This window comes from Sphaeramia orbicularis, chromosome 18, assembly GCF_902148855.1.
Source record: "Sphaeramia orbicularis chromosome 18, fSphaOr1.1, whole genome shotgun sequence".
In the NCBI taxonomy this organism is placed as follows: domain Eukaryota; kingdom Metazoa; phylum Chordata; class Actinopteri; order Kurtiformes; family Apogonidae; genus Sphaeramia; species Sphaeramia orbicularis.
In genome coordinates, this window is record NC_043974.1 from 27,530,582 (window position 1) to 27,545,696 (window position 15,115).

At 37.8% G+C, this 15,115-nt stretch overlaps 1 protein-coding gene across 1 annotated transcript in view; it reads left to right on the forward strand.

Moving 5' to 3' along the window:
• Nucleotides 1-15,115, forward strand: part of col25a1 (collagen type XXV alpha 1 chain) — a 215,690-nt gene that overhangs the window by 118,112 nt on the left and 82,463 nt on the right. The window contains exon 3 of the mRNA XM_030162535.1: nt 6,549-6,593. Within this exon, the coding sequence (XP_030018395.1) occupies nt 6,549-6,593 (45 nt within the window). The remainder of the gene's footprint in view (nt 1-6,548; nt 6,594-15,115) is intronic.

Consider the following 15,115-nt stretch of genomic DNA (forward strand, 5'->3'; position numbering starts at 1 on the left):
TATTTTTGCGTTTCACTAAATATATCACTCCCAAAGCTCGGAAGTCATTTAGAAACCACAGTGAGAGAGTCTTTAAAACTACTGCACACTGCTGATAATGAGACGGGAAACATTTAACAAGAACTTTAGATTTGCATGTCATTTTTGGGCAATTGTGAAGCAGATACTAAGTTTTTAATTGTATCAAGAATCCAACTGTCATGTCAAAACTATTGGGATACATTCATTGAAACTATAACATGAAAACAGGAACCTTTTATATATGCTTTAACATATTAACACCTTCACAAAAAAGGCATTTCAGGATCATGAGAGGCATTTTTAGTCACTGGGCTACTTTTATCCTTGGCGTGAAATTGACCATGACTGTACCAAACACCAGCGAAACAATTTCATGTCAGTTTCTGAAAACATTGGCATTGTAATTACTGTATTACCATGACATTTCCCCCAAACACTGATGTCGGAAATTTTATTTTTGACTCATATGTAAACACTAAAGTCGGAGCGTGTTGCTTAATGTATCCGTAAAATAGACAGGTTGCTTACATTTCTACATGACAGGAAAATAGTTTAAAAATGAACCGTGGAAAATGCGCAGATGAAAGAGTGAAAATGCCAAATCTTTTAATCTTTTAAGACCACATTCACAAGATGCAGGTGTCTGTTGAAAACGAAGTGTTTGAGTCATTACTTAAAAAAAAAAAAAAGGGGGGAAAGAAAGAGTTGCAGTCTTTTGATTCTTCTGAAGTTAATGAGTCACAAGGGCCTTTTCAGAAATGTCAGGTTTCACTTCTAACTAAAGTGGATGACTTCATGATCACACAGTACATCAGTCCCAGAAAAGATCTAAATTTATTCATATCTTATCCAGAAAGGTTCAATTACATTCCCAAGAAACACAAAAGCCCGTCTCTCTCTTCAAGTCTCTTCAAACCTGACTTCCTTTTGGAGGATGGAGCTTGTACCCACTTTGTTATGTTTGGCTTTGCTTTTTTGTTCTGTGGAAAAGCTGTATTACTTGAAGAGAGAAGTTTGAGTGGGCTGATTATGTATATCAAGCTCTGAAACAATGATGGTATTGTAAATGAGTCCGACCGGGGCTGGTTCAGTTAGACCTGATTGATTTGAAGGAAATGGAGAACTTAAGGAGAGGTACCGCGCTGTTAGCCGTCCGGGGCCAGCCAATCCTTTCGGGATGATTTTAGGTGATAAAATGCAGTATTCTCTTAATATTCATGAGTAATAATGTGAGTATCATAATATGGAGCAACATGCAACTTGGAAATAGTGTTGTAATGAGCAGTGTACATGCTAAGTATTTTCAAGAACAACACAGACATGGCTTAAAAACTGCATATTTCCCAATACTACCAATTACATGGGATTCCTTTGTGCCAAATAGCATTAAATGACTACTACTTTCAGTGTTCTGGACAAAAAAGCAATCTGTGGGATTGTAAAAAGCCCACATACTTGTTGAAAAAGCAGAAAATGAATAAATTTAGAGACTTGAGAGCATTGTGCTGTGATGGTTTCATGCTGTTCTCAGAGCTAACATGGTGCCGTGCATGTCACAATTGATTATCATATTAACAGATACAGTCACAGGCTTATGGGAAAAATATGATCCTTCACTTTCACATGCATGAATTTGACGGGTGATGAAGGGATATTAGGTTCTACTTATATGTTCCTTTAATTTACATAGGAAAATTGCATATATCAGCTTAGTGGCTTCCTTAAATTCTGCTGTTCGCGCTGCCAAGCCGTGTTGTAATTACATCTAATGTTGTGTTTTTGTGTTTAATCATCATTGAACTTTTACTATTGTTTCCACCCATTTATTTTTATTTTAAAATTAGCACATCATTCATGCCTTCCTCTGCGCTGTTTCATTATCAAGAGGCGTGCTCCTTCTGACTTTTCTAAATTTCAACAGCAACCAAATTATACAATCTAAAAACACAACACAGCACCGCAGGGTTCATTTTATTACGTCTGACCAAAAAGAATTGAATGAAAAACAAGCTCACTTTGATTTATTTCACCCTCTGTATTCAAAACCAGTTGAAAAGGTTTCAGCAGAATGTTCAGAGCTGTTGACCCTCATGATGAGACATTCTGCCGCATATCTTTTTTTTTTTTTTTTCTGAAGCCACTGTTCCGTAACCAAAGTTGGATGATTTAAGAAAAAATGAAGACTGACCTCAGTGTTTTTGAGCAAATATATTGTTTTGCTCTGACATCTCTCGACACTTTCATCAGCTCAGATGAATTTCTGTTTATTTAAGTTATTTCAAGCATCATTAATGTACATAGTCAGCTTTTGGATTAACTCATTTGTAAAACAGCACAATAATAGTGTTTGGACCGTTCTTAATCATCTGTGTTAGGCACTGCACATTTTACATGTTGGCACAGTTGCGGAAAAAATGATTAGACCATCAAAAGTCATCAAAAATAATGGTTATGCAATCAAGTACTAACTCCTGTGTGTATCATGTGACTAAAAAAGACAGAAAAGAAAACATGGAATGCCTAAAAGCACTGTTTTTGACAGTACAATCCCACAGATTTTGACGGAAGAACTGAAGTGATTTTGGTTATTATCAAGAAAACATAGAAAATGGATAGATATCAGCTCTGAAATTAAACTCTTTTGAGCTATTTTTGTTGTTATCATTGTATTTGTCCAAACAAATGTACCTTTAGTTGTACCAGGCATTAAAATGAATAAGAAATTGAAAAAAACAAGGGTTGGTCTAATAATTTTTTCCACGACTGTAGTGAGCAAGTGATATGAATGCACACTGATGAAACACATTATATTGCTTTTAATTCTGACAAAATGTGTACATATAGCAAAAAAATAGATATTATGGAATGAAAATGTAAATGTTTGAACTCACCACCTTCTGTTTTGGATCATCCCGAAGCTGGAAGATGCTTCCTCAGACTCAGACTATTTAGTCAAACCAGATCTGCAGAACACAGGATATATTGTACATCTGAACCAAACTAAACCAGTTTTATTTACAGTACAGTAAATAAGAATATCTTCTACATGGTGTGGATTTTGCAGGAATTTTTGCAAGGTATATTAATAAGAAAAAAAGAGAGAACATGGTACATGTAAACAAGTGGTTACCAACCTTTTTTGGCTTGTGACCCCATTTTAACGTCACAAATTTATGGCGACCCCCCAGACATTCAAAACAGAGACTTTTTTTTTTTTTTTTTGCTAAAATTAATTTGTTTTTGATCATGTAATAGTTTGCTAAACTATGTTGTAAATAAATGTTAATTTTTGGCGAAATTTAGTCTGTATAACGTATATTATTATAGACAGAGGCAGAAAAGCCAGGCGTAGATTACTGCACAAAGTGAGAATTTTATTTTCTTTGGTCAGGATATGTACAGTCAGTCCAGCTTGGATTTACAAGGCTGACAATTAATACTGAACAAACAAAAACTCAAACTATGAATTATGAAAGAGCTGCAGCATCTGAAACATTTGAAAGATAAACAGTACCTCAGGGCTTCAGTTTCAGCTTCAGTTTGTCATGTCTTTTATGTATAGTGATTGTCACCATATATTTTTTATTGGTAAGTTTGAATTTTTATTTCTTATCAATTACTAGAAATTTCAGGCGACCCCATTTGAATTCCAGGTGACCCCATGTGGGGTCCCGACCCCAAGGTTGAAGAACACTGATGTAAACTAGAGAGACTTTAGGAAATGACAATACTCTGAAAAGATGCTGTTTGGGGCTTTTCTACATCATATTAAAATTTAATGATAAAGGAGTTATATGTAGGCAAATCATTAACCAGAACGCACCCACAGCTCCCAAAACCACCATCAAATTAACACTACATTTCCACAGACTGCATCACTCACTGACGTCTAAAACTCTTCATTTTTTCTCTATAAAACAAAGACATTTAGTCAAAATAACACTGTCTCATAATCTTCATATGCTGTTACATTATAGTTCTGTTATATAACATCCAACCCTTTATTCAGAACAGTCTAATAATATTTTTGGTCAGTTTTTAATATTTTAAAGTAGAAATGCTACATCTAGCCTATCTTGAATCAGAGGTGTGCAGCCTACATTCCCCAAGATCCCCTTATAGCACTCTCTTCAAACACAAAAACATTAATTTTACCTCATACAGCATAAAAATGCTTGTCTACAACTACCTGAGTTCATTAGTTTGTTTATTTTCAGTCTGGACAGACATGTTAAAGCACTAAAGTCTCACAATAACAAAAAGAATGTCCTGTAAAGTGAAGTCAGGGGGGTGTGGTGGCTTTAGAGCTTTAATTGTCACAATGGGCTAACAGTAAGGTAAAGAAGTGAAAACATTCTAAATATAGGGCTTTTTTAAGGTGGATGAAATATGTTTTGCTGCAGACTTAGGACCACAAAACGGAGTTCTTTCAGACTCTTAAATGGACCTAGAGCCTTTTGATTCAATTTGTGTTTTGCCTTGACTCGGGGATGTCACTGAACAACTCCTTGTTTCATTTTTGCTGTATCGTTCCCACTTTTTAACACTTTTTCTGAATCATGCAGTGGCTGGAGTTTGGCTCAGAGCAGGAGGTGAACTTACACTTTGAGTTATTCTCTAATTCGTGTTCCAAAACCTGAAATGTCATATTGTTTCTGTTGGCATATGCTTTTTTTTTTTTTTTTTTTTTCCAAGCATTTTACAAACACTGTTACACTGAAATCTTTCCTTACAGTGTGTAATCGCAAGAAATGAAAATCTAAATCGAATTTAAATCGTGATGCATGGTGATACGTTAAAATAATGTTGGCCATTCTTGTCTGGACTAATATCTCCCGTATGAGAAGTGTTGTTTTTTTCATCAGTTGTCAAAAATACACCGCTTAAATCACGAGCGCGCTGTATCGTCATGCAGAATATTCCTCTCAGACGTGTCAAGTGTCATTTCAAAGTGAGCTGTAATGAAGTGAGTGCCAAACACAGTAAACCCCCTTCTGTTTCTTTCAAAAACCTTAAAAAACAAACCTATGCCGAAACCAGGGCTGATGTGAACCATAGTAAAGTGAGAGTCAAACTCCACCTGTGGTTACATACTTTAAACTGTGCCTGGGCCCTTCACTGGCAGTGCCTGACATTATCTTGGAAAACATCCAAAGGGAGCAGAGCTGGAGGCTGAAGCTGAGCCAAACAGTGGGATCAAATTGAGGCCTAAGCATCATACAGAGAGTTGTGCAACATAATCTTGCATTTTGCACCCCAGTAACACATCTGGAGTGTCATAAATCAGCCAAACACTGCATAAAAGCATACTTCTTTTATTTTACTTTTTGCTCTCTAACTTTTATTCCCTTTATACTTTAGAGCGATGCACATATTGAAAGACAAAAGGAGAGGAGGTCAAGTTAGGTCTAGATGTTTTGTCTTTTCTGTCAGAATTTTAGCCATTTGTTCTTTACACACCAATGCAATTACCCGTCCCATTACATTACTGTAATTATCCTGAGCCTCTAACATGACAAGATGCTATTCTCTGGCAGCGTTAGGGTCAGAAATGATTTGCATAATGATTCCTCGCAGTATTGTTGCCGCCTGAAACTGGATCTGAACCTTTTCTGTGATGCAGATGCAGACAGGGAAGATTGTTCCACTTGGTTACACTGGCTTCCAATCCGTTTGATCCTGACAGGTCCTTTAATGTTGAGTGGAAAGTAATTTTTCCATCTTAGACTTTATCCGTTCTGTTGCATGTTGACAAGTTCTATGCAAAAGTGGTGTTTTCATGAACTACTGTGCAACCATTATAAGAGCTCGGGCTTTAATTTCCATCTAGTCTCAATGTCAGAGCCTCTCATCCTCTGACGATGTTGTAAATAACAGTTTTTTTTAGTAAGAGGGCAAATGAAGTGCCAAGTGCGGAGGATTTGTTTCCTGCTGCAGGCTTCTCGCAAAGACTACATGTGTTGCAGAGAGGAAGACAGTAATTTTGGGGAGAGAAATTTCAGAGTTGTGTAGTTTTTTTGTTTTCCGTCAGGGCAGACTACTACCTGTGTACAATGCAAGCCAGTCAGGCCTTCGATGTGTAAAACCTGGCAAAGCGTGTAATTGTTTCCTCCAGATGAACCTTAGCGGATTGATAGTGTTGACAGGAAAATAGCAGAAAGGAAATCAGTGTCTCGATAAACAAATTAAAAACCGGGGCATCCATGCTGAGATGTAAAAAAAATAAAGAAATGAATATGACAGCATGAAGTGAGCTTTTGAGGAAAGACTGGTTTTTTTTTTTTTTTTCTTTTTCCAACTCTGCTTATGTCTAAACAGAGTCTAAATACTTAATGAAGCTTGAGATTTTGAGTTATTTGTACTATATAGTCCAAACACAATATTTCTCTGTGGCTCTATTCTGCTATGAGGATGTTTGACTGTGAGAATACTTAAACACAAGCAATAAAAGAAGAGTATGAAACTTATACAAACAAAAGGACAATCAAATTACTGACAAAAATGTACTATATTCTTCTCTGTTGCAGGACCTCCGGGAAAGCGAGGAAGAAGAGGCCGCAATGGAGAACCTGGTATGTGCATTTGTGTGTATTTGTGTGTGTCTGTGTGGCCAAAGATCATTGCAGTCTCAATCCAGAAACGTTTAAGGAATAATTCAGTCGGACATCAGCAATTCATTCTGCACTTACAATCATGTAAAAGTACACTGTATATCTTTGGAGGCCAAAATAGGTTGTAGATGTGTAATTTGTGGCCTGGTGGTTTCAATGTTCACTTGGATTGCGATTGTTTCAGCTTCGGTTGCTATAGAAACGCTCGATTTTGACAGTAAAACCGGGGGACAGTTGAGTCCGAGAGGCGATGAGAAAGTGTAAGTGATGCCCAAAACTTGCTGAAACTGATGACGTCTGTGTCTGTGTTTTAGACACTCCAGTCTTAGACGTGATGTATTTATGTTCTGCTTTAATTTATAATAGCCCACGCTTTTGTTGGCCTCCACCAATTCAGCAACAAGTTGTCGTAATGTGTTCAGGCGGTTCCAAGTTTGTAGGATCTCCAATCTCCCACACACGCTCTCTCTCCTGAGCTGACTCAACAAACTTGGACCGGTTGATACTCGGAATATCTAGGAAAAGGACATGTTGTGCAGTGACACTCACACAGATGGAAAGTGTCACCACAAATTGAATTCACAGCGAGAACATGTACTTGGCAGGGAGCTTCATCCACACTCCGTACACCTGATAGCGAAAGTGATAATGGGCTCTGGAGTGTGTCGGCATTCCTGTGCAGAGAGTGAAGTGCAGCCGAGCGAAGGCAGTACTTTGGAACAGAAGAACTGCCCTTGTAAAAAGAAATTAGAAAGACAGTGCAAAGCAAGGTCCCAATTTTAAGTGAGGTAAAGTAATAAGGCAGCGGTTAGGTTTCACAGCTTGAGAAACAAACATTGGGACTCTTAAAAGAAAAACACTCCTGGTTTTATGAAGCTAATTCCAGCCACTACCTTTTAAAGTCACAGGAATCACATCGAATCAGAAACTCTCAGCTGCAGTTTGAGTATCAAATGTTGTATTCTGTTACTTCCTTTGCTTTTTGATTTTTCCAAATTAATTCAGAATCCTGTTTGAGACCATGTTCTGCACTTTAAATCTTGAGAAAAAAAAAAAAGATCAATGTGGTGTGGCTTTCTGCCTTTCTTTCTTTCTGATCAACATAATACTAAAATGATCCAGTGCATGAACAGAAAGCCAGGAAAATGGAAAGAAACACAAATCAGATGACAGATAGACAATGGGTCAATGTTCTGGATGGCTAAAGGTCGGAAATACTAAATACCATACCATACCATTACCATACCATACCATACCATACCATATCATACCGTACCATATGAACACACAGCAGTTTTGAGTTTGTGTACAGTCCAGATTTTTGATGTCAGTCACTTGATAATGTGTGTATGTTGATAAGCCTTTCATTTTAACCCATAAAGACCCAGTGTTACTTTTGTGGCAGTTCCTAAATATTTTTTCTCTATATTTAACTTTTCTTTAGTGATTTTAACACAATTTATTATGACATACTGTTGAGCCGCATTATGTAATAAATTCCCATTATGTAATAAAAGTTCAAAATGTAATAAGAATGTCACGTCATCTTGTAATAAAGCCGCATTATGTAATAAACTGGTGCATTTTGTAATAAACTACGTCAGCACATTATATAGTAAATTTTTTCACATTATGTAGTAAGTTATTACAATTTGAGAAATTTCTTACAATATGCACTTGACACATTTTTATTTAAAAAAAAAAAGTAATAAAATAGTTCATTATGTAATAACAATCCAAATTAATATAATTTCAGAGCAATTTAGAAGAAATTAGTCACAGGACCTACAGGTAATGGAATCAGAACTTTAACTACACAGTTTAAAGATTAATTTAGGACATTGTTATTATATTGCCGTGTCAGTTGTGTCTGATACAGTATCTTATGATCTTGGAAAAATGTTCCTTGACAACCTAACCCTAACCCTCAGATTGAACAGCAAACATTTATTGTGTGTTTTATCGATTTATGTCACAGAGATAAACTCCAGTCCATTTTCCGGAAAATAAAAATGTGTCAAGTGCATTTTGTAATAAATTTCTCAAATTGTAATTACTTACTACATAATGTAAAAAAATTTACTACATAATGCATTGAGGTAGTTTACTACAAAATGCGTCAGTTTATTACATAATGTGGCTTTATTACAAGATGACATAACATTTTTATTACATTTTGAACTTTTATTACATAATGGGAATTTATTACATAATGCGGCTCAACACATACTTGTCTGTATCATGTGTTTTTTTAAGTGAACATCAGGTATTTTCCTATATTTAATTCACTGATCATGAGGATGTTCATAAAAGCTCAGATTAAAGTTGAGGATGGTTATATCAGAATCAGAGAAAACTGAAGAAAAAGTGATTTTTTTCGGCAAAATATATCATTAAAAGAAGATAAACCAAGTATCTCCATCCATTGATCGTCATTGATCAAACTCCATGGGTTTTACCGGTGAATCAATGTTGTAGAAGATAACGGTGTTTCTACGTTCGCTATGTAGCCTCTGAACGTCATATCTGATGACCATGAAAAGATGACAAACTGTATTTTACAACAATTATTTACATGTATTGATAGGAATAGTGGATCAATGGATATTAAAAATTTTAGATCGGTGGATGGTTTTGGTCGCCGGTGACTGCCTGGGTCTTTATGGGTTAATATTTGACTAAATTTGCTCACATTTTAGTGCAACCCCACAAACTAACGCCTTCATCAAAGACAAACTGCTACAATAAGGCTCTACAATTACCTCTGTAGCTGAGTAGCCAAGTAGTGTTTAGCCTCCTAGTCCATTAAACTGAAGTCCCTGTGTAAATGTAGAGGTGGCTAAACGGAGATGTAACAGGACAAAACTTTGCAATTAACTTGGGGTTAATCACCTGCTTTGTATTCATTCTAGAGTCCTGAAAGGGTCTGTATCTCACTCAAGACCACTTGGTAACCCGTGAAAATTATCCAATCACACGAGGATAAGAAAATGAGAATGAAATGAGAGCAAAAACTTATGTCACCTGTTGTTCAAAAGTTTTCAGAGCCACACACACCTAAGCCTGTCCTTAATTCTTTATTTTCCACCTCCTCAGCTCCCTAACTCCTCAGTGCTCAATTGTTACCTGGAAATTGATCACAACATGCCATCTTGAAGGATGCCTCAATTTTCTTAAATGCACATGGTGGACCGAGGAGGCTGGCCTCAGGAGGATTTACCTGTGCATCCTCAATCATAGCTTTGTGGAAGTCTTGCAGAAGTGTCTTCAGTAATCAGACCTGTGACACGTAGAAGAGGGATGGGATATGTCTAGGTTAGACAAACCACTATCTTCAATTTGAAGCTGTATTATTTACTTAAAATGATTTAACGCTTGTCCCAACTTCTGTGTTAAATAAAGAAAAGCATATTACATCCCAACATCACCTACTGACACATTATGTCAAGGTTTGGATTGAATTGAAAGTTAATTATTAAGTTTATATGAGCGTTGATATGTCATAGATCATACAATACAGTGGTACATTGTAATATAATCAGATGTTCCACACTGTTGCACCGATAAGGGGGGGGGGGGGGGGGGGGGGGCGGGCATGACAAATTCATGGGGTCCAGTATTTGTGGGGGGCCCAGTGGATAAAGAAGTTGTGAAAATTGCATGTAAGATCCGCTGTATAAGAGAGGTGTAGAAGTCGGGAGGTGAACGTTGAAAGATTAAGTTTCGTTTTCACAGTATCATAAGTGACGTTGTTTATGGAAGTCTGACAGATTGAGATGATAGTCAATTTCTGTGGGGTCCACAATGATTATGCTTTCATAGGGCCCATAGTCGGTAGCGGCACCCCTGGTTCCACACATCCTATTCAATCCCTAAAAACCCAAACAGCCAATGACGACAAAAGGTATCTACTGATCTAAAATGCTTAATAACTTTAAATCCACTGATCCTATCAGTACATGTAAATAATTCAAGTAGTTTCCAAGCTCTTCAGGAACATCAGATGTCTTATTTCAAAGGTTCTTTATTCTCAATTCACTAAATGTTAAGGACATACAGGAAATTGAGATACTGTTTCTCTCTCACCTTGTTAAATGGCATGCATTTCAAATAAGAAAAAAGAGGTAAAATAGAATAAGAATAGGAATGAATAAATTGTGCATTTCCAGTCATTTTCCAGTAGCAGCAGTAGTGTAATACAGTTTATGAGTTGAGGAGGTGTATAGTCAAACTAAACAGCAACAGGTTTGTCAAAGCAGCAGATAGGGCAATAGTGCAATGTTTAAAATAAAGTGTTGAAGTGTAAATAAAGTTTTTATAGGAAGCACATTTACTGTAATTTTTTCCAACACGGATTCACCAGTAAAACCCATGTAGTTTGACAAATGACACAGGTTGTAGATGCTTGTTTTTATGTTCAATCAATGACTAATTTTGCTCCAAATGTCACCTTTCCTGAGCATTTATGAACATCCTCGTGATCAGTAAATTGAATAGAGGAAAATGTGTGGTTTTTACTGAAAAAGGCCAACTGCAGAGGATAATATCATAGTAAATAGTGCTAAATCACTTAGGAGAGGTTAGATGTAGAGAAGAATTCACTTAGAAACTAGAAGCACTCGGAGAGCGCAGACCTCCGCCAAGGCTGATCAGTGGCCCCCCCCGTGGGCCCCCCCACACCAAGGAGGTTATGTTTTTGCCAGGGTTTGTTTGTCTGTCTGTTTGTTTGTTTGTCTGTCCGTTAGTGTGCAACATAACTCAAAAAGTTATGGACAGATTTTGATGAAATTTTCTGGTCTGCGCCCCCCCGTGGGCCCCCCCACCCCCGATCACCACCAAAATTTAATCATTTCTTCCTTATCCCATTTCCAACAAACCCTGAAAATTTCATCCAAATCTGTCCATAACTTTTTGAGTTATGTTGCACACTAACGGACAGACAAACAAACAAACAAACAAACAAACAAACCCTGGCAAAAACATAACCTCCTTGGCGGAGGTAATCACCACAAAAGTAGTTGTAGATCTTTAATGGTTAACTGATGTCTATTTATACTAACAGCTCAGAGGTGAGGATCTCTCATGTTGTTAAAAGCTTGTTTCCTCAGCTCCTCTCTTTGGGTCATCACTCCTCACTTTAACTCCTTAGCACTCCCACCAGAGATGTGAGCAGAGAAGTAAAGGTGGGGAGTTGAGGTGAGGACCCAAGGAGTTATTACTTGAGAACTGAGAAGAGGGGCCACTTATTGGTCTGGCAGCCCATGTCCTGAAGTGTAAATATTCCCACAGAAATTAACTAAGTATAGTTAAAAAATGTCTTCAGTAAATGCTGACATGAACTACTGGCAAAGGACGAGTATTATAGCATCGTAATATATACATATAAAAAATACTGGTGCAGATTAATCACAGGGTTGCTGTGGATTAATTTTGATTAATCATGATTAAATATTCATTTTTAATCTATATTAATCGCGTTTCCTTTTGCATGAGCAAACAGACTCAAGAAAGAAGGAAATATATTTGCACTTAAAGTGTTTGTTTCAAGCTAGGCGACATGTTAGCTGAAGTGCTAACAGGCTTCCTGACTAACGTATGCTTCATGTTAATGTGGTATTTTAAGCTGGAAGTGCTTCGGTGAAAAGACAACTCCTTCCTGCAGAGTGTGCATAATACATTATGTTGGTCGACTGTTCTGTCTTTGTTTTTTTATCCTCATACACTAGGGGGCATTAGAAATGCAACAAAGTACAATATAGAGTAAAATTGCATGCATCTACTTTGTACACAAAACACAATTTGTTGGCAATCACTGATGAGTATTGAAACAATGGAACCACATTTTTCAGCTCAGGCACTAAAATCACGTGGTGGATGGTGCCAGTCCCTGATTTTTCAGGAGTGGTTCGATCTGACATTGTTTGAAAACTTTTAATGAGTTCTTTTGATGAATATTGCTCAACTGGCCAAGGCTATAAAAACCCAGAGGAAAAGTGCAAGCTGTCACAGATGGTCACCATGCCATGCTTAGCAGCAAACATGAGGGAGCAAGCCATTGATATGCTGAGATCCGGAATGTCCGAAGCAAGGGTAGCAAGGCATTTTGGTATTCACAGATCCACCATCTCACGCCTGCAGACGCACTATGCACAGACAGGTGCAACGGCGGACAGACCACGACCCGGCCAACCCTGTGTTACTACCCGTGCACAGGATGGGCATCTACGTTTCATGCACCTGCGTGACCGTTTTCTGCCAGCGACTCGTAGTGCTGCAGAGACAATAGGACGTCACCAAAGGCCTATCAGCTCCCGGACAGTGCGATGTCAGTTACGAGAGGATGGCATCCAGTCATACCATGCCAATGTGGGTTTGGTGCTGACGGACGTCCATGAGGAAAATAGGCACACATGGGGTCGGCGTTACTCCAACAGAATGCTACAGAATATGATACAAATTGATGTTGCTCAATAAATTATGAAAAATTCAAATTAATATCACAAAAACACAGTGTTGCTTTTCTATTGCCTCTTAGTGTATTTCCATCCAGAGGGCCAACGTGTTTTTTAGTGTCTTCCATCTTTATGGGTTGGTTCCGCTGCCTGTCACTACCAGATCAACTGCCCATTTGCATATAAGCGACGCTAACTCTACTTGGACAAACTGCCCCAAATGTGTTGGCAGAGACATTCAGAGTCCTTCTGCACTGCAGATGGGTTAATTGCGTTTTAATTTTTAATCAGATTAATCATGATGATGAATTAATCCACGTTAATTTTTACAGCCCTGATAACATTTCTTTACTTAAGAGACATTTCCTCTAAAATTAATGTTTTTAAACAGCCCATTATGGACCATATCTAACTGTGCCATAACATGTCATGCTAAAATATCTCTAATAGCACCATTGTGTGTTGCACAGAGACAGTTGCTGGTCAGCCTGAGTAGATTAGGACAAAGTAAGTAGCTTCCTCTTGACAAATCAATTGGAAACAAAGAAGTAATCAAGGCTCCTCACTGCAGTAACACAGTGTTCTGTTCAGGTGGAACAAAAGAGAAAAACGAGGATGATATGCTGTCACATTTTTTTTTTTTGTGGAACGGCTTTAGTACGGGAGAAAAGAAGACTAAATTGTGTTGTGAAATCGGAACAATTTGGCCATGAACTAAGCACTTCAACGGCGAAAGTGAACTGAATGTATGTACTGAATGTTACGTGTACTGACTATATTTTACCTCAGCTTTGAGGGCCTTACAAATGCAAGACCTTGTACAAAGAACATAGTTTTCAATTGTCGTAGTGTAAATGTGCTTCTGTCTGTTAGCCTCCAATTATAGCTCTGCTGGCAAGCAGAGAGAGAGGAACAGTTCAACGACAGTCTTCAAAAAAAAAAACTTGAAAACAAATAAATATGAAAGCAGCGTGTCGCGTTAGGGGAGACCTGTGTCAAACCCTGTGGTCTTGTTTCATAAGATATAAGTGGGAAAAAGAACACGTACGACTGAAAGATTTAAGTCTTTGATGGGTACAGGCGTGCTGCATTCTGCACTGTAAGCCTTCTGCAAATCCAATTTCCCACTTTTAAGTTTTCAACACTGGTGAATGTTGATGGGGAGCATATTTAATTCATGATTCACTTTAACCCAAAGTAACTAAGCCGCTGCGGGTTCCCCACAAATTCATGGTGAGGTGTTTTGAGCGTCGCAGTTTACCCATCTACAAAGGCTGAGGAAGCTTTTTTGCCCAGACTTGGCTGCAGCTGACAGAAAGAACAAATAGGAAAAAGACACGGTGATGTTTACCTATGCGTTAAAAATGAATGGAATACTTCATTAGGATCTCCTGTTTGTTTACTGGTAACATATGGAAAGGAAAAGTGTGGCATGACAGTTTAGGATGAAAAAGTTTTTGTAGCAGTGAAAAAGCCACAGTCGCAAACTGTTCTAGCAGGTGGTCAATGCTGGAAAGTGTTAGAAGTTTCCTCCCATATTTTCCCTATGTGAATAATCACTACTTGTTAGTCATGCACAGTACCTGACTTCACAAAAGGAGGAATTGATGCTAAAACCGAGCAGCATCAGAAGGACGTCTTTGCAGCGGAGCGTTAGAACGAAGAAGGGCAGCTTTTCCTTAAGGCAATTCCAGCAAGAGCTATTAAACTTGACAGGCATATTGTAGGTTTTTATCTCATTATTTTTTCGATTTTTTCCGTAATTGCTATTTGAGCACTGCGCACTGAGCCTTTCAACACAGTGGGACATGTCAAAAAACGCACGCCGGAACAGGTTTATTAAAGCTAAGTGGTCTACTGTAACTCAACAATCCATAAAACAACGTTACAGAAGTGCAGCCCAGTGAACCTCAAACACACAGCTCCTTAAATGCCCCAGCTGCAGGAGCGATTTGCACTTTCCAACCGGTCATGAAGAAGAATACTTCAAGGACATAGGACTTGTAAAAAAAAAAAAATCTCCTATATTTG